Source organism: Acomys minous (assembly GCF_964271855.1).
Source record: "Acomys minous genome assembly, chromosome: 2".
In the NCBI taxonomy this organism is placed as follows: Eukaryota; Metazoa; Chordata; class Mammalia; order Rodentia; family Muridae; genus Acomys; species Acomys minous.
Genome location: NC_140484.1, coordinates 19,255,584 through 19,269,725, shown reverse-complemented (window position 1 = coordinate 19,269,725; position 14,142 = coordinate 19,255,584). Strand labels below are relative to the sequence as shown.

General features: G+C 52.6%; 1 protein-coding gene across 1 annotated transcript in view; it reads right to left on the bottom strand.

The window, feature by feature from the left end:
• SLIT1 (slit guidance ligand 1) overlaps positions 1 to 14,142 on the bottom strand; it is a 153,302-nt gene that overhangs the window by 39,312 nt on the left and 99,848 nt on the right. The window contains exons 9-18 of the mRNA XM_084749405.1: positions 13,684 to 13,831; positions 13,159 to 13,230; positions 12,669 to 12,740; positions 11,144 to 11,215; positions 10,134 to 10,277; positions 3,755 to 3,918; positions 3,110 to 3,133; positions 2,806 to 2,950; positions 1,746 to 1,820; positions 1,179 to 1,322 (exon numbers count right to left, since the gene is read on the bottom strand). Coding sequence (XP_084605531.1) covers positions 1,179 to 1,322; positions 1,746 to 1,820; positions 2,806 to 2,950; positions 3,110 to 3,133; positions 3,755 to 3,918; positions 10,134 to 10,277; positions 11,144 to 11,215; positions 12,669 to 12,740; positions 13,159 to 13,230; positions 13,684 to 13,831 — 1,060 coding nt within the window. The remainder of the gene's footprint in view (positions 1 to 1,178; positions 1,323 to 1,745; positions 1,821 to 2,805; positions 2,951 to 3,109; positions 3,134 to 3,754; positions 3,919 to 10,133; positions 10,278 to 11,143; positions 11,216 to 12,668; positions 12,741 to 13,158; positions 13,231 to 13,683; positions 13,832 to 14,142) is intronic.

The window sequence follows — 14,142 nt, the reverse complement described above, 5'->3', positions numbered from 1 at the left end:
CAACAACAACAACAATAATAATAATGAAGACAATGATAATTTTTGGAGAAACTAGATGTCTTTATGACACAGACTGTGGTGATGGTTACACAGGTCTATCTATAGTGACTGTGTATCTGCACATGTATGTGCATGTGTGTATTATTCTCGTAGATATAAGGATGAATGCAGATAAAGCTTGAGAAGGGCGGCTACCAACACCTACAGTGACGCTGGTCACCTGTAGATAGCACTGAGGTTCTAGATGCTTCACAGTCCCTCCTGGGGTTTCACTGCTTCTGTCCCCACACTGGCCCTTTCCACATCCCTCTTCTCATGTCTGAGTCTTCCTCAGAAGGAACATAAGTGACTAGTTAGATCTCCCCCAGGACCCAGAGGGAACTGGGTAGAGGTACGGGGGTAGGGGACTAGCTAAACAGGAAACATGGCCACGCTCCGCTTACAGGGAATGACTGAGTTGCAGTACAGCGCCCGATTGGACCCCCCCCCCATTCACAAAACTCCACAGGCACGCCACATAATTCTACACGTTACAAAACACCAGATGACAGAGCTATACTAGGCTGCTGTGTGTCTGGGACTTGAACCTGGGAAACGTGGCTCTTAGGGCTGCACATCTATAGATATTTATACTAAACGGAGTTGAAATGAAGTGTGTCCCACAGCCACACTCAGCATTAGACAGCACAGACAGGGAACATCTGTGGGGCCAACAGGAAGGTAACCCTCTCTACAGGACACTGAAGAGCCAGCACGGCCTGGATGGTCAGAGCTCCCTGCAGGAGGCTTCCAACACCTATCTGGCTCCAAGCCACAGAGTCCAGTATTCCTAGGGATGGTGGACATCTCTGCTTTGATGTCTACACATACCAAGTCACCTTGGCAGGGTCCCCTCACAGCCAGCCACCCGTCCTATGGTTATTCTGGTTACTCCTGAGCATGCGCTGTCTGTATCCCAGCACCCTTGACCACAGCCTTGATCTCTTCGCCCCTTCATCAAGGGCCAGTCCACATCCCAAGGACAAGAGGATGGGCCTCACCACAGTTACCAACATGAGATCATCTGTCCTACCAGACAGGCTCCTCAGGGGTCCCACCCCCCCACCCCCCGCCAGTGAAGGCTGTGGGGGGCGACCATGCTGTGGCTTGACTTTGTGCCCCCAGCCCCACCCACTCACAGGGTCCGCAGGCCGTCTAGACCGCGGAACATGCCGCTCCTGATGGACTCCAGCTGGTTGGCGGTCAGGTGCAGCTCGCTGACAGAGGCAGCACCCTCAAACGTCCCGTCTTCGATCTCTGACACCTTGTTGTTGCTCAGGTTTCTGGGAGAGAAGGGGACTGTGAGTCTTCTGCATTCCCTCTCTCACTGGGCCCATTACCTCCATACACAGGAACCCCACCATACATAGGCACCCCACCATACATAGGCACCCCACCATACATAGGCACCCCACCACACAAGGAACCCCACCATACATAGGCACCCCACCATACATAGGCACCCCACTATACATAGGCACCCCACCATACATAGGCACCCCACTATACATAGGCACCCCACCATACATAGGCACCCCACTATACATAGGCACCCCACCATACACAGGAACCCCACCATACATAGGCACCCCACCATACATAGGCACCCCACCCCTATCCCCAGTAGGTGCTCCACACTCTAGCCTTTTCCTTTCCACCCTATGCCAGCATCTTGATGGGCACCTTCCCAACAAAGGGAAACTCACATTTTCTTCAGATGCGAGAGTTTCTTAAACAACCCAGTGGCCTCTAGGATAGAAATCTCGTTGTTGTTCAATCGTCTGTGGAAGGCAAGGGATGGAACAAATGTGCACAGATACGGTCAGATTATGGGGTTCAAACAGGAGGCCACTGAGCCCATTTCAGAGGAAAGCTGGACCTGGCACTGGGCAAAAGGGTGTGTGTGACTGAGGCATGTTTGTAACATTAAAAGATGTAATGAAGGGACAGCAAGATATTTTAGTAGGTAGATGCCTGCGGTCAACCTGAGTTCCTGACTACTTGGGATCTATGTTCTTCTATATCGTGGAAGGAGAGAACTGACCCTCAAAAGCTGGACTCTGATCACACATGCACCATGACATGCAAGTGCACACACACACACACACACACACACACACACACACACACACACACACACACCAATGAATAGGTGTAAAAATGAAAATATGCATACACAGAAGACAAATGTGTGTAGAATTTTTCATCTGCAGACACAGCATGCAGATTTATACACACACACACACACACACACACACACACACACACACACATTGATTTTTCGAGATGGGATCTCTCTATGTAGCCTTGGCTGTTCTAGACTCGCTTTGTAGACCAGGCTGGCCTTGAACTCACAGCGATCCACTTGCCTCTGCCTCCTGAGTGCTGGGATTAAAGGCATGTGCCACAACGCATGGCTAGATTCATACTTTTAGATGAAGAAAAACACTAAAGAGATGACTCAAACTCAAAGCTTGAGTTAATAGACTTCTGTCTCACTAAATAGCTATCTCTGAGGAAAGCCACTCATGGTCCAGGCTGGTGACCAGTCCTGGATGCCAAAGACTCCTTTCAAAGGAGGCAAGGAAACAGGAGCAGCGGGCGCGGATGAGGGCTGCATCTTGCCAACACTGTCAGCTGGTATGCTCTAGTCAGTGTCTCTCATGATCCCCCACACACAGCCGGCTGGGAAGGGGAGCCCTAAGGAGACCCAGGGAGTCCAGTGGGTGCCAAGGGCAGGGGGAGGGTGGCAGCTCAGAAGCTCACAGCTCAGCCGTGGACTGGGGGACGCGCTCAGGGATCTTGGAGAGCTTCAGGCTGGAGCACTCCACCACATTGGCCTCACAGCGGCACTTGTGGGGGCAGGCCACATCACTGGTACACTCGCTGTTCAGGTGGTAGTCCTCTGTCCCTGTGGTGAGTGGGTGGCAGAGCTGAGGACCTGAGTAGGCTCCATGCAGCAAAGGGCTCCCAAGCCTCCCACCCTCAGCCTTCCCTCTACTGCTGCCATGCCCACCCCTACCCCCAGCTGGCCTCAGTCCCCCCCCCCCCCACACACACACACTCCTACCTGGGATGAAGTACTGTTCTTTGGCTGGGGGAAAAAAAGCAAATGCACTAGAATATAGAAGCGACCAGGTCAGCCCCATGCCCCTTGGAAAGCACCCCAGGGAGGCAGCTGCGACCCTGCATGGGACTACCTCTCTCCCTCCGCCTTACTCCAGAGCACTTGTGTCCTCAGGCCAGCTAAAGCTGTCACTTGCACAACACAGGCAGGCACTGTGCTGACCTTGTGAACAAGGTTAAGGGAGGTGTGGTACTGGGCTCCTGGATCAAAACCTAGTTGACCCAAACTACCCATGGCTGGATGCCAAGTAGGATGGATGTATCTGCTGAGGCGACTTCGCCATCTTAGTCCCAGAAGGCTCTCCTACCTCACTGAGATGCTTCCTAAGCTTTGGACACAGTGACGCACAGAAGAGCTGGCCTGGGAGCAGAGAGATGAGTAGCTCTTCCTCCACAGTTTCAGCAAGCCTACCTCCCCCCAGGCTGCAGTATAGTGAGGGGCAAAACAGAGGAACCATCCCATCCAAGTTGAATGCAGGGCCCACACCACCCCTGGCAAGCTCCAAAGTGCCCGAGGACATCTTGATTAAGACCAGTGGGACACATTCCTAGTCCTTGAGCCCACTAGAGACACAGAGGTGTCCCTTACCTGAGCACCGAAACTTTTTGCTTTTGATCTGCCCAATACGCTTGTTGGCGAGGCGCCGGGGGCTGGCGCAGCGAGCCCCACTTGTCTCGATGGGGTTGGTACGTAAGAAGTCTGCGAGCCACTTGAGGTTACAGTCACAGATGAATGGGTTCTGGGCCAGATGCCTGTCCAAAGGAACAAATGGGCTGTCAGAGACCAGGGGTTGCTGACCTGTACCTGGACAAGGCCACGTAACCATCTGGGGGCTGAACCAGTGCTTGTGGCCTCAAGAAGGACAGAGCTAGCCATGGGCATTATCAGAGCGCACTCCTCTGTCTTTGCCCAGCCCCTCACAGAGAAAGGGCTCTTAATGGAGACCTGCAGTTCCCCACAGAACTGGCCTCACCACCCCCCCAAGCTTCTCTGTCCTTGCTGCCAATTCTCCCTTCTCTCCTTTGACTTGAGCGTGAGTGAGGAGAGAAGGGACGGACAGACTGACAGACTGACAGACAAACCTGCTCCTTCCTGATGAAGGAACCGATGCGACAGAGCATCAAGCCAGACTTGGCCTCTGGCGCTCCCCATGGTCAGGGTTTTTCTCTCCTACAGCTTTTATCTTAAAGAGCCATGGGGCCTGAGTAGGAAGCTGGGTCTATCTGCATCGCAGCTGCACCTGGAGCCACCATTTGCAGCCCGAGCTACAGCAGTGCCTTTCTGTGACAGGTTTCTGGCAGTCTCTCGCCCAGGGAAGATCGGCAAACAGTTCCCTGCCAGCTGCCAGAAGGTGATGAAGTAAAGGTGTGGAGCTGCTAACAACAGTAGCTGCTACTATTCCTACTGCCCCAGCAAGTCAGCCACCAGTTCTTTTTTTTTTTTTTTTTTTTTTAGGATTTATTTTCACTGGGTGTGATGACGCAAGCCTTTAACTGGGAGGCAGAGGCAGGCGGATCACTGTGAGTTTGAGGCCAGCCTGGTCTACAAAGCAAGTCCAGGACAGCCAAGGCTACACAGAGAAACCCTGTCTCAAAAAACTAAAAACAACAACAACAACAACAACAATAACAACAACAACAACAACAAAATATATATGTGTGTGTGTGTGTGTGTGTGTGTGTGTGTGTGTGTGTGTATACTTTCTAATTATATATGTGTGTGTATGTCTGTGGGAAGGTGCACATGTGTGCAGGTGCCAGAGGAGGTCAGAGGAGGTGGCGAGTTGCCCAGTGTGGGGCAGTGGACACTGAACTCCAGTCCTCTGTGAGAGCAATAGTCACTTTTAACCACTGAGTCATCTCTCCAGCTCTGGCTTGCAGACCTATGTCTGGGCTCCTCCCCCTGGGTGTGTCCTGCAGAGGGCTGTCAGGATAAAGCCAGCCAGGGAAGAGGAGCCCCTGCGCCTGTCCCAGCTGCCATCCTTGAGCCAGAACATGCACATACAATATGGAACAAGGGCTGGAGTGCCATGGGGGCAGGGCAGGCTCACTTTTCCAGGTGAAAGCCACCACCCAAGCTGTAATACTTATTAGCTCCAGTCCAGCCTCCTGCTAGGACCTGCAGAGTTCTCAAAGCCAAAGGGTGGCCCCGGCCCAGGGTCTGTGCCCAGCCCAGCCCAGGCTTTGGACACCCTTTCTCCATCCATCACCTCTGCGCCCAGTCTTTTGGTCCTGGCTTAGGATACCGGGCAGGGTCTGCATTTCTCCCCGTTGCCTGTTAGAGAACCCGCTCCTCTCATCTGCAGGTCGCTCCCCTGCCCCTGCATCCCGCTCAGAAGGCAAGAGGATGTAATGCTAACTTGCCGGGCAGACTGAGCCATTTAAAACATGGCAGGATTTGGAGGCTGCTAAGGAGTTTCCTCATCGCCCCAATCTGTGGCCTGGTACCCTGCCCCCATGGCCCTGATGACCCGGGCAGACACCTCCTTCCAACCAACGTGACAGTCTCAGAGGCGCAGCAGAATGCGAGGTTTTTGAGAAGGAGTTTGGGTGTAAAACAGCCTAGAAAACTTGAGCTGCCCACAGGGACAAGTGGTCTCGGTACAAACTTAAACGCTCTGGCCTAAGTTGGAGAGTGAGGCCCTGCTTCATTCCCGCTGCATGGTTATCATCAGGCAATTTCAAAAGAGAAACAATGCAGAGAGTCAGTGAGGTTGTAAGGACCCTAGACACTGCATGACAGACACTGTGGTGGAGGGGGGTGTGCATGCCACAGCCACTGTGACACCTGTGTCCGCCTCCTGACTAATGGAAAACTCACTCCGTGACCCACTGACCCTGGGAGAAATGCAAACACTGATCTACAGTGCGCTGTAAGGGAGTGTGGGCGGCAGCAGTGTTCACCGCAACTGCAGCTGGACTCCAACGGAGTTGGGTGAAAAACACCTGGCTACACTAATACCCTGGAACATGATTTGTGGATAACAAAAGACACTCCTCTGCCTCAATTTTCTTTTCTTTTCTTTTTTTTTTTTTCAAGACAGGGTTTCTCTGTATAGCCTTGGCTGTCCTGGACTTACTTTGTAGACCAGGCTGGCCTCAAACTCACAGCGATCCGCCTGCCTCTGCCTCCCGGGTGCTGGGATCAAAGGCGTGCGCCAACTGCCCGGCTAATTTTCTTATGAGTCAGATCAAGGATAAAATACACGACAGGATTCAAAAGCCCTGAAACATTACGCTATGTGAAAGAAGTCAGTTGCTGAAGGTGGCTGGCTGAATGGCTCACTGTATGAAAGGGTCAGAAAAAGTCAGTCCCCAGATGGAACACCGCCCCATGGCTGTCTGGGGCTGGGCTGGAAAGGGGGCCAGAAAATCAGGCAGCCTGACAGAAACCTTCCAACACTGGATCGTGAACAGCTTTGTGGATTTCCTGAGCCACGAAGTTGCTCACTTAGAACAGGTAAACTTTACGCATGTAAGTTACACCTCAGTGAAGCTATGTTGCTGTGTTATTTTGAATTTTGAGTCAACCTCCGTTTGTTGCCCACACTGAATTTGAACTCTTGGTCTCCGGTGATCAGCCTCATGAACAGCTGGGACAATAGGCACGTGGTGTTTTGTTTGACACTGTGTGGATGGGGGAGCAAAACAGCAGCCAAGCTAGCACAACAGCTCTGCAGCTCCTAAACCTTGGTGCGCAGGGTGAATTAAGTAGCCCACAGGATGGCTGATGCCTCTGCACTCAGCCAGGGCGCCGGACTGGCCCACGGCTATAGGAAGAGGAGCTGGATGGTAGCTCGGCTTTGCATGTCTTCTGCTCTTGTTCCAAAACATAATTCTGTTGTTAGTGTGAGCAGATGCTTATGGACGTCTAGCTTTGTGTTCCAGCCTTGGAGGAGGTTGTTCAGTTGAACAAAAGAAGTTAAGGAAACCAGCCATTTTTACATGATGGGCCCTGCTATTGCTCAACCTTGTGGGGGTCTGAGGACCTCCTCCACCTCAATTTCCTTATAAATAAAAATACAGCTGCTGGCCTTGCTTCTACAGGGGCAACGTTATTGAGCAAGAGAGTCCGTGCAAAGAACACAAGTCCCTCCATCCTGTTCCCTACTCCAAGGCTCTATGTACCAGTCCAGGGCATCGCACCTCCTTAGCACTGCTTCTGCCTGAGACGCTGCCAGCTGCTGGAAACACCCACCTGACCCGTCTCTCCCCATATCTTCTAATTCCACATGCCTGGTGAGGCTCCCCGTGGACAGCTTACTTCCCTCACCACCTGTGAGTAAGTTAATTAGCAGGAGTCAGGCTGCAGATGCTTAATGAGTTTGTTCCTGTGGGCTGTCAGGCGCGGAGCAGAGTTCCCACGGGGTGGGTGTCACACCTCTGACTCAACCTGTTCAGACTCACACAGATGCAGTCGGATGCTGAGCAGCACCATCAGGGACCACTCTGCCCACAGAGGCCATGGGAGGACAGCAACAGTCACTCAGTGCCCGTTATGCACAGGCTACCTGGCCCACACCAACACATGCAGACAGACCCCGGTGAGCAGGAGGGAGGGGCCAGAGGGCCTGAGCTTAAGCAGCCAGCAGGTAGGTGACCATCTCTGTGTGGGTCAGTACTCCAGCCACGGCCTGAGGATTCTTATTTAGTTACCAGCCACAGCTGCAGCAGTGAATGCAGAAGACTGGGCTCCGAGCATGGCCACTTCAGGAGCTTGAGGCTGTCTATATTTAGCGTGATAAAGTACCAGACGAAAGCAGCTTAAGGAAGGGTTTGTTTTCAGTTCCCCCACCCCCCTGGGACCCTGTGACGATGGAAGGATCAAGAGAGAACGTCAGGGCCACCTGAAGTCAGGAAGCAAAGAGAGATGAATGTCACCCACACACAGGGTGGGGCTTCCCATTTCAGCTAACCCTTTCTGGAAACATCTTTATAGACATAGCCAGCAATATGTTTCCATGGTGATTCTAAATCCAGTCAGGTCGACAATGAAGTTAACCACCACAGAGGCCAATGGCTGTTTCATTAAAAAAAAAAAAAAGCAACCAGACCGACATCTCATGCTTCAGAAATCCTTTTAACAAGAAGCAACCTATCAGTCAGTTCAGCCAGTCACACGTGAACCTGGCCAAACACTTGGATCTAACACTCAGTGTAGAAGGACATACAGATGCCAGGAGAATGTGTGGAACGGTCCCACAGAGATATCATTCTCCAATGTGACAGAGCAAATGCTGGAATGTCACCAGTGGATGAATGACAGAGAACGAAGGCAATGGAGGACCCCTTGCCACAGTTTCCGCGGGAACTGTCCCCAGGCTTGTGTGCTGAAGTCTTGGTCGCCATTGTCTGGGGAGGGTGAAAACTTCAGGAGGCAATGGCAGCTGGAAGAAACTCTTTGGGGTTAGTCTCCGTCCCAGGGATGTCTGTTTATTTTTAAACTAAGCTTATTTATTTGGAGGGACACATGTGTCATGGCACGTTTGTGGAGGTCAGAGGACAGCTTGCAGGAGTCGGTTCTCTTTTTCCACTATGCGGGTTCCACCGACTGAACTCCAGACATCAGTTTTGGTGGCAAGTACTTTTACCTGCTGAACCATTTCACCAGCTTCCCAAGGTGCTGTCTGTATCCTTTCTTCTTCCTTCTCCCTCTCCCTCCCTCATCCCTTATTTGTTCTTTCTCCATCCTGAAGTGAAGAAGCTCCTCTGCCATGTGCTCCCATCTCCATGAGGTTCTGCCCAAGGACCCAGGGAGCACAGACCAAACCCTCTGAGACAGTTAAGTCCTTCCTCCTCAGCTGCTTACATGGAACATTTTGCTGCACCAAGGAGAAGAGAAACTGACACACATCTGGAGACAAAGAATGACTTAAGAAACATGCCAATCTTATTGCAGGGGCCACACCAAATCCTGATTCAACAGAGAACGGAAATGTGTCTAACACACAGGAGGCATTTGCTTCCAAACAGTTTGGGTGGTGTGGAAAAGGCGAGTGGAGACAAGGAAGACCGGGCCGGAGTTGAAGGTGGTGATGAGGCATTTGGGGCTTCATTGTACCACTTTTGCTATGCTTGTAATGCTTCACAGAGAGGGAGCACAGCTCTCCACAGGGAGGGAGCACAGCTCTCCACAGGGAGGGAGCATGGCTCTCCACAGCCAAGAACTACAACTCTCCACAGGGAGGGAGCACAGCTCTCCACAGCCAGTAAGTATAGCTTTCCACAGCGAGGGACTACAGCTTTCCATATTGAGGGAGCACAGCTCTCTGCAGTGAGGGAGGATAGACCCCATAGGAAGGGAGCACAACTTTCTACATTGGGGGAGCATAGATGTCCACAGTGAGGGAGCACAGATTTCCATAGGGAAGGATCCACAGCTCTCCACGCTGAGGGAAGCACAGCTCTCTACAACAAAGGAGTACCACCAATGACTAGATGCCGTGCTCCCTGATCTCTGTTTCCCCTCACACTCAGCATTGCCACTTTCCAGATGCACTATTACTTAGTGAACTACCAAGAAAAGAAGAACATGTTGCTGATTAAATGATACGCCTTCCCAGAGAACCCACACCTGTTAACGCGGAAACACGGCTTAGAATTCACAGATGCTGTTATCGTCGTCACTAATAAACTCCAGCTGGCATTTAGCCAGCATGTCCATGAGCTTATCATCATGCAAACATCCATTAGTCTCCTAACAACTGTATGGAGATGCCCTTGTTTTATGGATAGATAAAAGGAAGGCCCAGAGAAGCTAATTAACTAGTCCCAGGGTCACCCAGCCAATACGTCATCACCGTAATGCGACCCTGGATCGTCCCATAATCTATAGATGCCCTTTCTTGGTGAGAGGCCACCTCAGTGTGCACAGTAGCCCCGGTAAGACAGTTACTTGAATCCCAATATGGTAACTAGGCACCCCCCCCCCCGTGGAGGGAGATAAAAAGAGGGAGAGGGGTGCTCACAGTGTCTGGATGGCCCGCAGGGAGGTAAAGGTGCCCTTGGCGAGACTCTGAATCTTGTTGTCATACAGCGAGAGCAGAGAGAGGTTCTGCAGGTCCTGGAAGGCGTCGGGCCGGATGCAGTTGATCTTGTTGGCGTTTAGAAGCCTGTAGGCAGAGCCAGGCTGGAAGGTCAGAGAGTGGCAAGGCTTGACCACTCACACATCCCGTCCCTCCTGGCCCTGGACACTGGTGACCTCATCCCCTCCACGATGCTTTCTACATCTCTGTCCTGCATGCTAGGTCTCTGAATTGGCTGCAGGAGAGGACAGGACCAGGGGGCTTCCTCCTTCCCAAGATCCTGCAGGGCCCTCATGCACACACAGGGATGTTTCAGTATATCGTTTGCCTGGGCCTAGATTCCTGGGCTGAATTCTCTTGACTCCAGGAGGCAGAGCTGACCTGGAGAGCCCTGCAAGAGAAGCTCTGTCCCCAAAAGCCCAGGAACATAGTTCACATCCCATGAGCCTCTGGGCCCTGACACTCAGCAAGCCCGCCTCTATTTCTGCATCTGGCCACATAGACTTATTGAATCCACCTCTATTTCCACATCTGGCAGAATAACCTTACTGGGGCAGACTGTCTTCGTGTTCCCGTCTTAGGTCAGTCTTATGCACCAAGTGTGTGTGCAGTGAACTGAAGTTCCCAGAAAAAGCCACACCTCTCTTAATGATTCTCCAAGACTGGTTGCCTGACTAGAACTTTATGACTGAAGAGAGATGAAATATTAGAGATCCAGAGACAAATTCTCTTGGACTGTTCCCCTGGAAAGCTGTTTACTTCCCACCTCAGTCCCTGTCCTGAAAGCCTTGAGTACTATCGGGTCAAACGTTTGGGCTATATTAACAGACCCCAAAGCTAAGAACATCGTCTGACAGCATCTGAAACCTATGGCAGAGAGCAGAGAGCTGGGGTGGGGGGATCCCTGGGAAGCCCAGATGTGGACCCCAGGACACCTTAGAAGCATTCCTTACAGCAGCTGGAGGGTGTACAGGCCTCCAAACACACCGCGGGGCAGGTCTGTGATCTTGTTGCCATAGAGGACCCTAGGGAAAAGCCAACAGAGAGGAAGGTCAGAGGGCAGGCAGCTTTGCTCCCCCAGCTGAGCTCTACAAGCCCACAGGCCCTTCGCAGGCAGCCACTCCACCTCTGTGGTTGTACAGCAGCTTGCCAGCAGGTGGCAGAAATGAATCTTCAAGAGGCCGGTCTTCCAGAGGCAGGAAGCTGCCCTCCCTTCTAGGGCTAGATTTTCCCAGCTGGGACGCAATTTTGTTGTGCCCATCCCTCTGCCTTCCCTCCCAACGAACCCCAAAAGGTCTTTGGAAGTGCCCTTTCAAGGAACCTCATGAAAAAGGAATTCAGTCTCAGACCTATAGGAGAGACAGACCCAGGCCAGGAAGGATGAACATATTTTCAGTGAGACACAGGGGAAAAAATAGAACAGCAGACAGCACGTGAGGTAGGTGGTGGGATTTTAAGTGATGTATTTTTATACTTTGATATTTGCAAAGTTTTCCACACTGAGCATGAATGAATCCCATGTGTAATGAGAGGGCGGGCGTTGGGGGGAGCACAGTATTTTAAAAAAAAAAAACGCAGCCAGAAATATACTCAGGCAGACAGTGACACATTGCAGGGGTTGGAGGAGCAACACGCCTGCATTTCACCCCTAGTGTTGCAGTCAGTCAGAGTGAAAAGCCTGCATGTTGCTCCTCAGATATAGCTTGGAGAGCCTTCCCAGAGGAGGGCATGCAGGAGTAAAGGCCCTGTGGTGAGGACCACATGGGACCAAGAGAGAAGGTGACTTGAATGGGAGAGGGAATTAGACGGCAGCCTACAGGAAGACAACCAGACTCAAGACTTGGTCAGATGTCCGTCTGAGCTATGTCGGGACCTGCATAGCGAAGACAGAAAAGAGGAAGAAAATACGCAGGGCTGGTGCTGGCTATGGTGGCCATAGACAATATGAAGGTCGTGTGTTTGATCCCAGCATGCAATTTGCTAGAGAGCAGAAAAGTGGCCTTGACCCCAGGAGTGACAGGAATCAGTTGAAGGAATCAGAAGAGACCTTTGTCTCTTCTAAACTGCCTTGGCCCAGTGTAAGGTAACTATATTCATATCTCACAGAGAAAAGAAGAAAAAAAAACCCTACAAGCCAGGCCACACATGGTCCAATCATTTCAGCAGTGACAGTGACTTGTGCCCAGGCTGTCTTGCACAGCTGTGTGGGGCTGTACACTGCACAACTTCACGGGCACAGTTCACAGTTGGCCGTGCCTGTCATCTTGGATTCTATTCCAAAAGAAGGCGTGCATAGAAACAGCAAGCTGACAGCCTCCTTTCTTCCCTCGCAGGGAGGTACCATTCCATCCCGCTTGCTGCTAGGCTGTGCGGCCATGTATCGATGCTGCCCTCTATGCCCAAGAGCATCACGGGGCCCTGAGCCTCGGGGAGCACGGCCAGCTACAGAGCCCACCAGATCTCACTGCTCTTACTCACAGAGAATTCAAGGAGCGGAGACCCTGGAAGGCATCAGGCGCGATCTCGGCAATCTGGTTGTTGCTCAGGTCTCTGCAAGGGGAGCAGGAAGAAGGTGGCTGCATCCCGAGGCTGTGGGCCTGGGCTCCTTTACCTCCCAACCACGTGGGGCACAAGGGTTCTTTGGAAATAGAAAGGCCAGCTGCCCACCCAGGCAAACACCACTAGGTAAAGGACTTTCTGCCTGGGCCCTATGGCCTTTTCACTGCCCTGAGAGCTTCCTGGCTGGTGTGATAAGGTGACAAGGAGCTTCAGGCATGTGCCCGGCTTGGACTCGGTTTCCCTATCGGGGCTTCACAGCCACCCTGCCATCCCATATCTCAGACAACAGTCCTGATGCAAGAAGACCAGGCGGGGCCTGAGTCAAGGTCTGCCCCTAAGCTGTGAGACAGGACTGGCCCAGCTGCTGGCTCCTGACTGCTGAAGACTGCTGGAAAAGGCTGGCACTCACATCCTGCGCAGCTTTCTATAGGGAGAGAAGGCTCCCGGTGGGATAGACTTGATGCCATTCAGTTCCAGGCGGCTGCAGGGAGAAGGAGGGTGTGAGAGAGGCTGAGGGTCACCCTTAGTAACTAACTACTGGCCCCTCCAGCCCCTTCCCCTGTAGGGCCAAAGTCCGGCAGGTAAACGGACACCAGCTGTGATTTAAGCCCCCAAATCTCAGCCTTCTGTGGCTGAGGGGCCCCATGATGATGCTATACTGAGAAACCCACACTGGCAACCCCACCCGACTGGGCTGGGTGCGGAGCTCGAAGGGGATACCCTCTCCTCAGTGCTTGGGAACTTCCCAGCCTTGTACAAGAGAGCTCAGCGTGGTCACGGAAGTCGTCCCTCCTCTTGCCACTGAGAAACCTGTGGAAGGCCGGGGTGGTACCCCCTTCCTCACCCACCCCCACTCTCTCCCCCGCCCCACCTCTTCATTGGTGGACAGAACGTGGCTGAAGAGCAGAAGCTGTGTTCTGAAGCCAACACTCACATCTCCGTCATGGTCTCAGGCAGGTTAGCAGGGATGGCAGTGAGGCCTTTGCCACGGCAGTCCACGATGCCGCTGCTACAGGAGCACATGGCCGGGCAGGAGCCGGCAGAAAGGATGCAGATGGGTACTCGTGCGCCCTCCCCCTGGCCTGCGGAGACAGTGGGTGTGATGTCAGAGTCTTACACTGCTCCCCCTCCCGATCTGCCGCCGGGAGAGGACAGGGACACAGTCTGCAGAGGAGGCTCAGTCACTCCCCAAAGGTACAAGAACAAGAGTACGCAGTGACATGTGTGGCCACTCCTGAAGATGATTCCTATGCTAGAAAATTCTATCCTAGAAGTCTGAAGTTCCCAGTGATCCCCATATCAACGGGAGCTGTGTCCCCCTGAGCTCTGCGCCTATGCCACAGTTAGTGCAGTCATGCTGTCTCAGACCTGAGGAGCGCCCTCCCATCCCGCC